We start from the raw sequence: 14,518 nt of genomic DNA, 5'->3' as shown, positions 1-14,518 counted from the left end.
TCGAACTCCGCTGCTTCCCCCTCCCCACGCCGCTGGCATTCCACCAGCTGGACGGCTCCACAGCGGGGGGGAAACCAGCCACGCTACAAACCGAGCCGGTCACCCTGCAAATGGGCACTCACACCGAGCGCACATCGTTCGTAGTCACGCCCATCGGACGGCCCATTGCAGTCCTGGGGATGCCATGGCTCGCGAAAAACAACCCGCGGATCAACTGGGCGACCCGCACCTTCACATTCGGCGACGGCGAGTATCGAGCACCAGTACCAGCTGGCAAAAGCAACCCCACGGTAGGACGAGCGGAGGCGACCACACAAGACAACGCCGCTACCACTGCAGACCTACCGGAACAATACGCCGACTTCTCCGAGGTCTTCGGAGAAGCAGAGGCAGACCAACTACCCCCCCACCGCAAGACGGATTGCCGAATCGACCTACTGCCCGACGTCCCCCTACCTAGACCAAAGATCTATTCGATGACCCCGAAGGAGATGGCAACCCTCCGGGAGTTCATCGATAAAAACCTAGACAGGGGATTTATAGAGCCAGCATGCTCACCGGTCGGAGCCCCCGTCCTATTCCGGGAGAAGAAAGACGGGACCCTACGGCTCTGTACCGACTACCGGGGCCTAAACGCGGCTTCCCTGTCCAACAAATACCCCTTACCCCTGGTGAAGGACATGCTCGCCCACCTGTCCACGGGCAAAGTCTTTTCCAAATTGGACCTGCGCGAGGCGTACTATCGCATCCGAATCAGGGAGGGGGACGAATGGAAGACGGCGTTCAACTGCCCCCTAGGCGCTTTCCAGTACAAGGTACTGCCCTTCGGACTCGCGGGGGCCCCTGGGGTGTTCATGCAGCTCATCAATGAGGTACTGCATGAACATCTGTTTAAAGGGGTCCTGGTCTACATCGACGACGTCCTTATTTACACAAAAACATACGAGGAACACGTAACCTTAGTCAGGCAAGTCCTCGACAAGCTCAGAAGGGCGCAGCTCTATGCAAAGCCCACAAAGTGCGAGTTTCACAAAGACCGCCTAGACTATTTGGGGTATCGAATCTCCGGGGACGGCATCGAGATGGACCCCGCAAAAGTCGAAGCGGTACTAAACTGGGAGCGGCCCCGCAACAGACGGCAACTACAGAGCTTCCTGGGATTCGCGAATTTCTACAGGTCCTTCGCCCGGGGGTTCGCTGAGATAGCCCTACCCTTAACGGACCTCCTCAAAACCAAAGGGGTGGGGGACACCAGACGCGCCAAGAACCCAGGCACAGTGCTGAATTGGACTCCCGCGTGCCAGACCGCATTCGACAAGCTGAAAGCGCTGTTCACGACGGAGCCAATCCTCGCGCACCCGGACCCAGAACGGCCGTTCGTGGTCCAAGCCGACGCCTCAGACTTCTCCCTGGGAGCCATCCTCCTACAAAAAGACTCCACGGGGCTCCTGAAACCATGCGCCTACCTGTCAAGGAAGTTCTCCGAGACAGAGAGGAGATGGCACGTCTGGGAGAAAGAAGCCTTTGCGGTGAAATCGGCACTAGAAACATGGCGTCACCTACTCGAGGGAGCCACCCAACCATTCGAGGTCTGGACGGACCACCGGAACCTCGAGGCCCTACGAACGCCTAGACGCCTTAGCCCAAAACAGGTCCGATGGGCACAATTCTTCAGCCGCTTTGATTTCCAGTTGAAGTTCATGCCGGGCAAGAAGAACTTCCTGGCCGACGCCCTCTCCCGGCTGCCCCAAGACGAAGAGCCCGCCCCAGACACCATTGGGACGGTCCTATCCGCCTCGCAACTGGGGATGGCCGTGACCACCCGAAGCGGCGCACGGAGGCAGCTCGACGCTACGGCGCAGCCGACGGCGGGACAACCGGCGACGGAAAGAAGGCAACCGCAACTACCAGGGGGAATGCGCACGGACCTCGCCGCCGCCCTCAAAACCGACCCCTGGTTCCTGGCAAACCCCGACAAGGTAACGATGGCGCAAGACCTAGCATGGGGGGAAGGCAGAATCTACGTCCCGGACTCGCAACGCCAGGCGATCTTGCATAGGTCACACGACGCCAAGCAAGCGGGACACTTTGGGTTCCTCAAGACCCTACACCTAACACGGCGGCAATTCTGGTGGCCCGCGCTCAGGCGAGACGTAAAAACCTACGTGGCGTCCTGCCCAACGTGCGCTCGGGCCAAACGGGCACCAGGCAAACCCGCGGGGCTATTGCAACGGGTGGCAGAACCCTCCCGCCCATGGGAGGAAATCTCTATGGATTTTATAGTGGACCTCCCACCCAGCCAGAAGAAAACGGCCATTTGGGTGGTGAAGGACTACTTCTCAAAGCAGGCCCACTTCATCCCCTGCACGTCAGTCCCATCCTCACAACAACTAGCCAAACTCTTCCTCATCCACGTGTACAGGCTACACGGATGTCCCGCACGTGTGGTGACCGACAGGGGCACACAGTTCACCTCCAAATTCTGGCGGGCCTTCTTGAAGCTGACGGGGACCCAACAGGCCCTGTCTACGGCTTGGCATCCGCAGACGGACGGAGCCACTGAGGTTCTTAATGCCACCTTAGAGCAATTTATACGATCCTATACGAACTACCACCAGGACGACTGGGCTGAACTGCTCCCGTTCGCCGAAGTCGCATACAACAACGCCGTCCACACGAGCACGGGAAAAACCCCGTTCGAAGTAGTCTCGGGGCGCGACTTCGTCCCCATACCGGAGCTACCTCAACCCCCGGAACCCCAGGTGGACGCCAGCGACTGGGGACGGAAGATCGCGGAAGCATGGCCAGTAATCACGGCGGCGCTGAAGGAGGCACAGGCTGCTTACAAAGAGCAGGCCGACAAGCACCGGCGCCAACAACCGACGTTCCAGGCGGGGGACATGGCCTATCTCTCCACCAAGTTCCTAAAGTCAACCCAACCCTCGAAAAAACTGGGGCCTAAGTACATCGGGCCGTTCCGAGTCACGCAAATAGTGAACCCGGTAGCAATACGCCTGGACCTGCCACACAACCTCCGGAGGCTCCACCCGGTGTTCCACACCAGCCTCCTAAAACCGGCAACCACCTCCCGATGGCACCCAAGCACGCCTCAGCCCGCACCGCTTATGATCGACGGGCAACACCACTTCGAGATAAGGGACATCCTCGACTCACGCAAGCAACGAGGAACCCTACACTATCTGGTCAGGTGGAAACACTTCCCCCACCCGGAATGGGTGGCGGCGCACAACGTTAAAGCGCCTGACCTGACCAGAGCATTCCACCGGGCATACCCCGACAAACCGCAATCAAGGTCAGCAAAACCAACCCCCCCCCCCGCAGGCCTCCCCCCGCCTCCCGTGCCCCAAGGGAAGGGGCCCCCCCCAAGCCCGCGACTTGGGTGGACCTTCCCCCCCCCGGGACTCACTCCCCCCGCCCCGGGCCCACGGGGTGGTGACAAACGATCGCCAGCACCCTCCCCCCGCCCCCTGGCCGCGGGGGAGTGGCAAGCAAGTCAACAGGGCAACCTGGGGGCAACGCCCAGGAGACACAACAAAGGCGACGCACTCCAAATAAGCAAAAAAGGGCCCTACCTGGAGCTGAGCAGCACCCGACCAGCCACGCCTCTCGCCTCGCCGAACTGAGCCAAACAAACAGGGTGTGGTTGGAGCATGCGCACGCCAGGTCAGAACCCGAGCATGCGCACCATGGACACACCCTGGGAAGGCACGTGGTAGAGGGAGGAGCAAAGGGAGGGGCGACAACTACTCCGGCGGGAACTTTGAAAAAAAAAAAAAAAAAAAAAAAAAAAAAAAAATGGCGTTTTGACAGCTCCATGGGGGAAACCCAGAAACCCGGGGGAGAACACTATTCGGAAAGGGGGCAGTATGTCATGAGTGCCGTTGAGCTAAAGTCATCAGCGCAATGGCACTCATGACAATGACAAGGAAATAGGTGAAGGGGTACAAGTTAAGTAGCCATCAACCCACAACGACTAACGGCTAACAAACAATAGATAAACGGATCACGGAGCCACCCAAGCCATCAGCAGCAATACCACGGGGATCGCCCAGCTGAAAGCAATCAGCAGAAGAATGAAAACCTGAGGATGGGCGATCCTAGAAACCCTCAACCAATGGCAGGGCAACGCATGGGACAAAGGGGGGTGACGTGACCGAGAGCGAGGGGGCGCTGACCGGCGCGGGGTATTTAAACCCCGCACCGGCGCGCTCCTGTCACTCTCAGCTTTTTCTAACAACGTTGTACCTATCCTGAAATAAACCAGAGCCTGCTTTGCAACCCAGTGTCTGAACGTTATTCAGAGGTAGGCAGCGCATGACACAGGAATAGGGAACTCCCTATAGTAGAGACCTATGTTTAAGAAATCCCCTTCTCAAGCATCAAGCTTACAAAGGGCTCTGAGGAATCATTCAGTGAAGGGAAGAAATAAAAGAACAGATTATGCTTCAGTGTGAGGTCCTGTCCTCAGACATATTTCTAAGCTCCCAGTAACACAGTTCATAAGGAGGAGCTCAGCTGAATCGTATCAAATGTGTATCTAGTTTAGCCCCTTGTTTGTCTCTGAACAGTAGTCAGTCATTTGCATCTTAGAACCCAGAAGCAGAACATGAAGTCGTAGATCTGTTACATAACCTAGCATCTAACAGTCAGCAGTGTATCTCCTGACATTGATAGTTAGAAGTTTATACCAAACAAATCTTTATTACAGTCAAAGACCATCCTGGAAGTTTATACCTTCCCTCTGTGTTTTGAGGCACCACTTAATAATCGAGATACATTTTGCTCCATTTCTTTAATCCTCACTTTGGCATGCAAAGTGCATGGCACCCAGATTGCTCCATAATTCTAGACAGGAAGGAATTGGCAGTCTACACAAAACAGCTAGAAAGAGGTGCAATTGTTCAAGAAAAAAAGTAGAAGGATTTGTGGTGGTGTTAACTCCTAAGGATGGAAAACATGATGGAGCAGAACAGAGCTCATTATGCCTTATCTTTTGGAACCACAAACATCGCTTTCACTGGTCATGTTTGTGTATTCTGCAGCTTTCCTGGCCGAATTGAGGATGGAATGTGAGTCACTGTCTCATGAGTCATCTTAGTGGATAAAGCTATCTTAGTGAGACTTTGCCCAAAAGAATAAATACCTCTTCTTAAGCATTTGTGAATACAGCTGCTGGATCTATGCCATGTGTGTGTTTAACAGAAGTCTGTGATAATTGCAAATTAATGCCAAATAATTAACCAGGGATAAATAATGTTGGGTCAAATTACATTTCCTATAAGTAGTTTGAAATGATCATATGATATTAAGGATGCTTGAGGGATTCAGTCTTAGCAAGGATAAACTGATTCATGGATCAGTAGTTAACCAGTTTTTGATGTTCCCAAATATTCATATACTTTTCTCAGTTAGAAAAAAATAATAAAAATTACATATCTGTGTTTTGAAAGGAAATGCCTTTAGAAATATTATTGTGGTGATCATTCAAATGTATAATTAAATCTGTACTAGAATGCAAATTTTATGGAGTAAAATATAAATCAGTAAATTAACATAGAGCCAGAATGCAAGAGATTTATAAATGGGCATATGCAAATAACTAAAAACAAAATAATTCATATATCCCTCAATAATACATCAGTAAAACATAGGTGCTTAATGAATTTTACAGTCAAGTGTAAGAGGAAAAAATAATTAGAGCATGTAAAACTGGAATAGGGGAAAGTATTTATGGCAAGTGGAAGATAAATATTATAATAAGAATATCTGGATCTTTTCTCCTGACCTTTCATTCACAGTCAATTGTCCTCCATAGTTTTAGTTCAATTTTGTTTTGTATTCCCTTGGCCAAACAAATGGAAAACAAGGGTCCATACATCTTCAATTTTTAAGACAGATGGTTTGGTATGTATAAAACTCTATCAGCATCTCCAAAGAATATCAGATTGTGGATGTTTACAAAGTTTTTTTTTTTTAAGTCTTACATGTATTTCTTAGGAAATGGTCTTTTGTGTATCACACCATGGTGACTTTCCCTTAATGCTGAAAATTACAGTTATGCCTGATTTATGACCTCAGCATCTACCTAAACTGTGCATTAGCAAGAAAACATCAGGAGAATGTTTTCTCCCTTGAAAATAGTGTAAAAGTCCTCACTGCTTTCCCCATAGTTGCTACTGTGGGATATTTTCCCTCTGGGGTGGAGAGAGGGGGTTAAATTATTTTGAGAATGTTAAGAAAACCTATTCAGCATGACTGACCAGGAATATGTCTTATTTTTTTCCCCACAGGAAAAAGCTCATCATTTACAGAGTGCTCTTGTCTCTCAAGTAGATAAATCCACACAGACTGAAGTTGTAGGCCATGATGTAAGTAACTGTACCTTACAGGGATTTTTCTTTTATCTCCTGAATTAAAATTTAAATTTCTACCAGCTTTTTTCTTGACACTATTGTGCTTGTGTGTTGATGTAAAAGTGGGCCACCTCATTCATCTTTTGCTCTTAAATGATTCTCAAATGCCTTCTGCAACTGAAATATACATACAGTATATAATCTCTGTCTGCTGGCATACTATGCTTCAGTAATTACATGTTTTATCAACAGTCTTCTTCCATTCTCTAAATTTGCTCTGGGATGAATATGAGAAAATATATCAGCATAATTTGAAACCTTTCCATATGCATGTACATTTACTTGCCTATCAATAACTGGATGAACTTATTATACTTATAATCATCAAAAGCTCAATCATTTTATTTTACTTCTCAATATTGTATTATAAAGAAAAGCCTCCAGAAATTTGTCAAGAATTTTAGAGTCATATTTTAATCATGGGGTCTCAACAGGGAATATTGCTAGGTAATTTAACTGAAAATTAGTTGTTTTTCCCTGGTGAGATTATGAACTGTGACTATTAAGAAAATGCTCAAGTTGATGGAACAGCTAAGAGTCTTGGTTTCTGTTTTCTTTCCCTTTACAACCTGCCTTCAAAGAGTATTGGTAATCAAGGTTTGGAGAGAAAACCTAAAGAGCATTCTGTTGTTATCTTTTGCTTTATGGTATCCTCTAAAGTAAATCTCTGACCTTTGATGTGAGCTCTGTCCTTTGATGTGGATTGCTGTCCTTTGTTTACTTGTATGGAATTTCTGTTTCTCAAGTTTGGAGTGAACTGCATGGAATAGCTTTATGTGGGTTGATGTTTTTTGGGTTTTGGTTTTTTTGTGGGGGTTTTTTTTTTGATGTAATATGCATTACATTTAAAGGATCACCTTGTCATTGAGTAACTGGAGGAGATTCTATCTTGAGGCTGTCCACAATTAAGTGATAGTTACATGGGAAAAATGTACCATCTGAACTCTTGCAGATCCAAATTTTTACCTCTGCATTCATTTGTGGGACTGCGTCCTAGATTGGACTGCTCCGTGGTTGGCTTGTTTTTCTACCTATGTCCTACTTATCAGTAGCCACTAATGAAGTTCTATAAAAATAATAACATTAAAAACTAAAAATATATTTAAAACAGTACAGTAATGCATCAGAAAGAGCAACAAATTGTGACACGGAGCACCATCAATTTTACAGTGAATCATAATAAATCTTAATCATGCTGAAGTCCAACTGAAATAAATTAAATAAATCAGAAGCAAAACAAGATTACATCAGGAAGAATCCTGATAGAAGACTATTAATGGATCTCTCTGGAAAGGGAACTTAGAGGAGGCACCATCACTGAGAAAGTACTAGTGTTTAAAACAACTGTTTTGTATCTTATTATCTATTTCACATATTCTGTGTATTCAGTGTGTTGCTTTCCCCATGCTTTCCTAAATCATTCATTAATTTAAATAAAGATTTCTAGAGATTTTTCATCTGCATGTTAAGATCTCTGATTAACCAAATCAATACAGAGGTTTCAAAGCCCCTAATGAATATTATTATTACTATGCTTTTCTTTTATTCAAAATTGGTACAATTTCTTTTTTAAAAAGTGTGCCAGATGTACTTTAAGAGATGCTGTGGCTGAGAACTAGTTTTGGTTCATTTGGGAAAGGTTGCCTGTTAAGTAGCTAATATAGATTATGTTGGCTTGCAGAGTTTTATTCTTTAGTTGAAAACAATGGATGTTTAAAATCATGGTGTGTTGAAGATGTTCTCTAACGTGTGCTTTAAAGCTTCATATACTAAAATGAAATGCAGTAAAGTTTTGTTGTTTTCAGAAAGCATTGAACAAATTCTTTCTTTTATAGAATGGATTTGCAAAATTGATTTTGCTGAGCCTTTGTTCCCCTTTTACTGTGATCTCATTTTGGTTTCTTATCAACAGACTTTTTTTAGTTGTTAGTAATGATTATATTCCATTTCACTTCCTACAAGAAAGGGATGATTGCATGGGTATATTAGAAATTGGAGAAAGGGAAACCTCTGAATAAATTAGGTGTGGATAGCTTAGGATATGTACATCTGAAGTTTAGAAACAGGTTGTTGTTTTTAAATTTATTTATTTATATTATTTATTTATTATTTAAATTTATATCACTGCCCATCTCCCCCCAACGGGGGACTCTGAGCGGTTTACAATAACATTTTAAAATAAAAAAAATCACATTACATTACATTTATGTTCCAAGATTGAAAGAGATATTGACATATTCACTACAATATTCAATAGTATATGAAAATGCTTGATCATTTTCCTAAAATCTGCATCATTAGTCCCTTTCTATTTTCCAAGTGGCTGCAAATTTTGGCAATTTTAGTATTTCCCAAACATACCCATGTGCACTCCAGGCTAAAAAAAAAACCATCTACCTATAAGATCTGATCAATCATGGTAATAATTCAAGTAAAGGAACTAGTTTAACATATTAACACTGAGGTGAAAATGAGGGGGTGGGGATGGAAAGAGGGCTTCATACTTTGCCCAAGTTCCAATACCACAACAAAAATGTTTTAAAGACAAATCCAATCATCAGGCAAATCTCTGTTTTTTATTCAGTAACTACATGTAAACATGAAAATAAAGTTTGGTTTCTTAAACTAGGAGCGTCAGTTTAACTTGCTCTATTTTTTTCAGAGGTTGCTTCAATAGAGAGATCAAGGATTAACTTCTTTGGGGTCACTTGATTTATTAAAACATGGAGGATAAGGAAACAGTTGGGTTTCATGCACTGGATGGCAAAAATGTATGAACTCATGGGAAAGAGCTTACTTTAATACTTTCATGAAGGACCACGTGGGGGAGATCTTTGATGCTTTCCCTATATTCATGGAGTTTTCCTAGTTCTACAGCTCTTGAGTTCTCACTTCACAATGTGAGGAAGTATTTTGCTCTTGTCTGTTGAAGAACAGCCAAGTATCTGCTCTCAAATGTTATATATTGCAGGGAATTTTTTAGAATTGTTTAATATGCATACTCAATTTAGCTTTGTCCATTCTATACCACGTGAGTCAAATGGGTGCTGTAGACATGATGCAGGAAAAAACAGTCAATGTCAGACCAGTTTCTGATAGAGCCTCTAGCAACTCTTGCTGGGATTCTTGGAAGCTTGGTAGGTGAATTTGGGCTGCTCACTATCCCTTCAGCCCAATCTACTTCTCCAGGTTGTTTTTTGGGGGAGGAAATTTGAGAAAAATCTGTGTACACTGCTTTTAGCTCCTGGAGGAAAGATGCAAAAGAAATCTAACAAGAAAAAATAAGTAAGAACAAGCAAAGAATATTGTTTTGTTCCTGTGTCCTGCCCAAACACTCTGAAGATTAAAGGATAGCTGTTCAGTGCCTTGCACATCAATAGCTGGACACACTGGGAACACTTGAGTTCCTAAACCTATAAATGAAATTCTAAAACCATCAAAAATGTCTTTTTGTAGTCGATCTCTAATTAATACATGCATTAACACAGTTAATACTGCTGTGCTTTCTGTCTGGTAATTTTTACTAAGTATTCCAAAATGGCTACTATTAGCAGGAGTCAACAACCTGGCATCTGAAAAATGACTCCTGTGATCCTACAAATTTAATTTGACTTAAGAGTTTCAGTTTTAACAATAAGAAGGAAAAGCATGGTTGAATTATTTTTCTTCTTCTTTTTTTACCATTCACAAACAGCCCTTCCATAAATGTAAGACTTGTGGAAGGACTCATAGGCAGGAGCTGTGTATGATGGTTTGTCAAGGTAGCCTGATTATATCATTTGGCTTAATATTCCGTAAAAGCCACCATATGGAGAATTCAGTAGAGACCCCTGTTCCTTGGAGCCTTGAAATTGGAATTCCATAGACTGGCCAGTATGTGCCACCTTCATTTATTTTTTCTGCAATTAAAGTCATCTTTTCTGCTAGTAAACATGGCAGTAAGCAGGCAATATATTCCTGTGGACTCTGCAACATAAATCTCTTTAAGCTAATGAGCTGTTCTACATAATGTACAGTTCAGGTTTTTTTTTTTCTTCCCTGATGCCTGTAGTGCATTCTCACAGCACATCTTAAAGGCTAGATGAACAGCACTCCCTAGTGATTCCCTGGAACTGAATGGAATATTAGTCCTTTTCATTTGCTGGTTAACAAACAAAATGTACTCTGATTCTCTTACTTGTTTCTTAGAATATCCATCTAGATGCCTCTGGTATATTCCCAGATGAGAGAAAGAGAGAGAAATACAAACACACAGAAATACACAAACACGTACACACACAAGCAAAAGAAAAAAGAAGTAGGGGGATCTGTTTTGTTTTTGTTTTTTTAACAAAGTTTTAAACACTGACCATTTGGGATAATAATCACCAGTCTTCCCATTACACTAATAAAGAGATAATAAGAGAGTAAATTTATGTCCTCAATCCAAGTTTATAAATCTGGGATTACACTATCTTTCTATTACAAAAGAATGACCATTTTTGTGATGCCCAAGCTTGGTAAATCCATTTTTTTCATATATTTCTAGATTCCAAATTTTGGTACAATACATATTTCAAAATTGTTTTCCCATCTTTAAACCATATTACTCTTTCCAGACATTGGCAATAAAATTGCATGGACTTGTCTAAGCAGTCACCAGGAGTCAGCAGACTCACAGACAACCCTTCTCCCCAAACACCTCTCTTTCCCAAACCATATTAACAACATAGATACTGTATAAATACTAATAATGGATATTAACCCAATGATAATGTGGCAAGACTATATAATACCTATGTTTCTTCTATGATTTTATACTTCCACCATAATGTTGACAACCAAGTTATTTTTAAACATTTTCTAAGATGTCCAACAAGCATTAAAAATATTTTGTTGACTTAGTCTTATCTTGGTGTCTTAAGAAATATCCTTAATATTCTTCAGGGCCTTATCCATTGATTTATTAATATGGAGTATCCCAACACCTTATTTCAGAATTTTTGCAAATAAGTGATATCCACTTAACAATATTATTTAATTTCTATTAAAACATACTGTGAATTTATAATGCACCAAAACACATTTCACTATTGAGGGTATTTCAGGAATTTTAGAAGCTGCTAATGCATCTAGGTCAAATTTGAAGCCAAAGGATATTTTAATACCTCACAATGCCATGCCTGTTTGAAACAATCCTAGCTCCTTTTTTAATAACTCAGATTTTAAAAAAAAACAATCTTGATTGGTAATAAACTAATCTAAAGTATTAATGGTCCTGTTAGTCCTAGAATTTAAAAAGATGATGATGATGATGATGATGATGATGATGATGATGATGATGATCATGGTGGTGGTGGTGGTGGTGGTGATCTAATGCTATTTTCAAATGAGGATCATCTTAAACTACAATTTTTTAATGTGAATAGATTAATACTGTGTTTCCATTAGAACACTTTCCAAATATCCCTTTTAGTCTTTAATGCTAGAAATACTGTAGAATTATGATTAAAAGGGAAATCAAACTCTGTCATGATATTAGAAGGGTCACCTAATAATTTTTACATTGTGTCCATAATGGTGTTTGGACTTGATCACTTGAGATCTGTACAGGAATAGAGGTCAAAATATATGGCCAATGATAACGCTGATGGTCAAGAAAGTAAAGCTCTCCCATCATCATATGACAACTGTAATTTAGATAAAGAAGGTCTCAGCTTCTCCTTCCTGTAGAAACCTTCTTAATAATTTATCGATCTCTAAAGACATATAATCTTGTAGTAATATTCATTTTTAAAACATTTATCTTTCCCTTAAGCATATTGGGATTTTTAACCATTACATTTTAGTCTTCAGGAGTAATGGCCTTTGATAAATTTGTCCTTCAAGAATATATCCAATCCCCCCTTTAAGCCATACCAGTTAGTGGCTGTCATCATCTCCTTTGACCCCAAATTTCACAGTTAGTTATATGCTGTGTTAAGAAGTCCTTCCTTTGTCTGTTTTAAATCTTTTCCCAGTCAGCTTGAATGGGGTGCTCATATTTTGAGGGAGGGTCATCTTCTGTATATTTTATACACCTTGATTATCTCTACCTGGGCCATGTTTTTTCTCAAATGTCTTTTTTCTCAAATGTCTGTGTGTTCCACATAGGAATGGAGTTTGAACACCCTCATCATTTTGAATTCCCTCTTCTATACTTTTTCCCATTCAGTTCCATATTTTTATAAATGTGGTGACCAGAATACTACATCAGGTGTTATGGTTGTCCCTGATAATATCCATTCCTGTCAGTGTTAATTCTTTCTGCTATTGTGGATAATTTCTTTTTTCCTTCTTCAAGTTAATCATCATTTTGTTTCAGTAATTAAATATATTCCTATCTCACAATGTAATGCAGGTGACACACTTACCAACTGTGTTCTTATTTATATGTCTGTGAATGCATTTATATTTCATCTGGTTCTTAGATGTGTTTTACAGTAGGCATGAAAGTATCCTTCCTTCCTTCCTTCCTTCCTTCCTTCCTTCCTTCCTTCCTTCCTTCCTTCCTTCCTTCCTTCCTCCCTCCCTCCCTCCCTCCCTCCCTCCCTCCCTTCCTTCCTTCCTTCCTTCCTTCCTTCCTTTTGTGTTGTGCTTTTACAAGGCTACATTTAAGTTGTATTATTTCCATCAACCTGCTCGCAGAGAATGATAGGAGTTGTAATGCATCAAATCTGCATAGTGCCAAGCTGAGGAAACCTAGTTTGATTTAAATACTAACTTCATGACTTTAAAATAGGTAGAAAGTTTCACAAGTGCTATGTCATGTAAATAATAAAGCACTCCCCAAATTTATCTATCTATCTATCTATCTATCTATCTATCTATCTATCTATCTATCTATCTATCTAATTTCTATAGCCATAATTTCTTTTCCATAATTCCATGGCTGAAGCCTGTTAGAGCTAGCTATATTTTCCCTCAGTATATTACTAAACATTGTGCTTTCTCATATTCAAAATGCTTCATTCATTTTATTTAATCATTACAATAAACTTGCAAGGCAGGCAGTGACTAGAACCACCTACATGAAAATGGGGTTGTTCCCATAGAGTCAGTTAGTAAATCTGAAGCAGGAAATAGATTTTCACTGGAGAATTCCTGCTATGTACTTTGTTAGCTTTACTACTGTGCTACTTCACAATACTTTACCAGCTCACTTGAAGTGTCCAAATCATGTATGTTGTATGTTGAGTACAATCAAATTTTCTTTGCATCAGTCAAGAGATTGCATTCAGAGCATAGGTAGCTGATTATTAGTTAATTAGACCATTAATTAATCCTCTTCAGTCTGTCTTCCCCACTCTATACTTGATCATCCCCTTGCTCTATTCTTTCTTTCAATGTGGGAGGCCTTTTTTCTTTTGACATATGTATAGTATTTTAGACTCCATTTTAATTATTATTATCATTGTAGCACAATCCTACATATTTTAATTATTATTTAAGTATTTATTCTTACCTTTTTCTAAAAACTAAAATATTTTTAATGCAACCATCTTAACGCACAAAGGATTGGTAACACAAATGCTGTTTGATGTCTCTGTTGCCAGTGATACATGGACTTTAATGTTTGAGACTTCATTTGACATTCTCTTCTTCTTTTTAAAGGCCCTGTGGAAATCTACATGTACTGACGGTTCAGTTTACAAACCTATCAGCATCTCATTGGTACCAACATTTTAAATTGAATAAAATATACTTGGATACATGCTGGATAGACCACTAGTTTAATCCTCTCTTATTTGCCTAAGTAAAGAGGAATCTGCATTGGCTTCAGCTGTTTGTCATATTTAATGACATCTCTAGATAAACCTTTATTCAACAACTACCACAAAATACTCTTCACTATTCTCTCAGCTGCATTAAGTAATAATTGATCAATTATGACCAAATTTTGCAGAATTGAAATAAAATACAATTGTTCTTCTATTACTTGTGTACATTTTATTTATCTTTTGGGGAAAAAATATTAGACATAGATGGTTTTATTGCCACGGCTGCTATGAAGTGAGATGACACAAAATGCTTCGAACAGCAGCATGATGGAGGAGAGATTGTGG

General features: G+C 41.7%; 1 protein-coding gene across 2 annotated transcripts in view; it reads left to right on the top strand.

Moving 5' to 3' along the window:
* The window catches only part of CCSER1 (coiled-coil serine rich protein 1), a 511,517-nt gene extending 497,258 nt beyond the window's left edge, over positions 1 to 14,259 (top strand). For both annotated transcript variants that reach the window (XM_063310081.1, XM_063310082.1), the window contains exons 9-10: positions 6,312 to 6,389; positions 14,067 to 14,259. In XM_063310081.1, coding sequence (XP_063166151.1) covers positions 6,312 to 6,389; positions 14,067 to 14,141 — 153 coding nt within the window. In that variant the 3' untranslated portion in view covers positions 14,142 to 14,259. The remainder of the gene's footprint in view (positions 1 to 6,311; positions 6,390 to 14,066) is intronic.
* Positions 14,260 to 14,518: the final 259 nt, after the last annotated feature.

Source organism: Candoia aspera, chromosome 8 (genome assembly GCF_035149785.1).
Source record: "Candoia aspera isolate rCanAsp1 chromosome 8, rCanAsp1.hap2, whole genome shotgun sequence".
NCBI classification, from domain to species: domain Eukaryota; kingdom Metazoa; phylum Chordata; class Lepidosauria; order Squamata; family Boidae; genus Candoia; species Candoia aspera.
The sequence above is the reverse complement of the archived record's forward strand: the minus strand, read 5'-3'. Positions and strand labels throughout refer to the sequence as shown.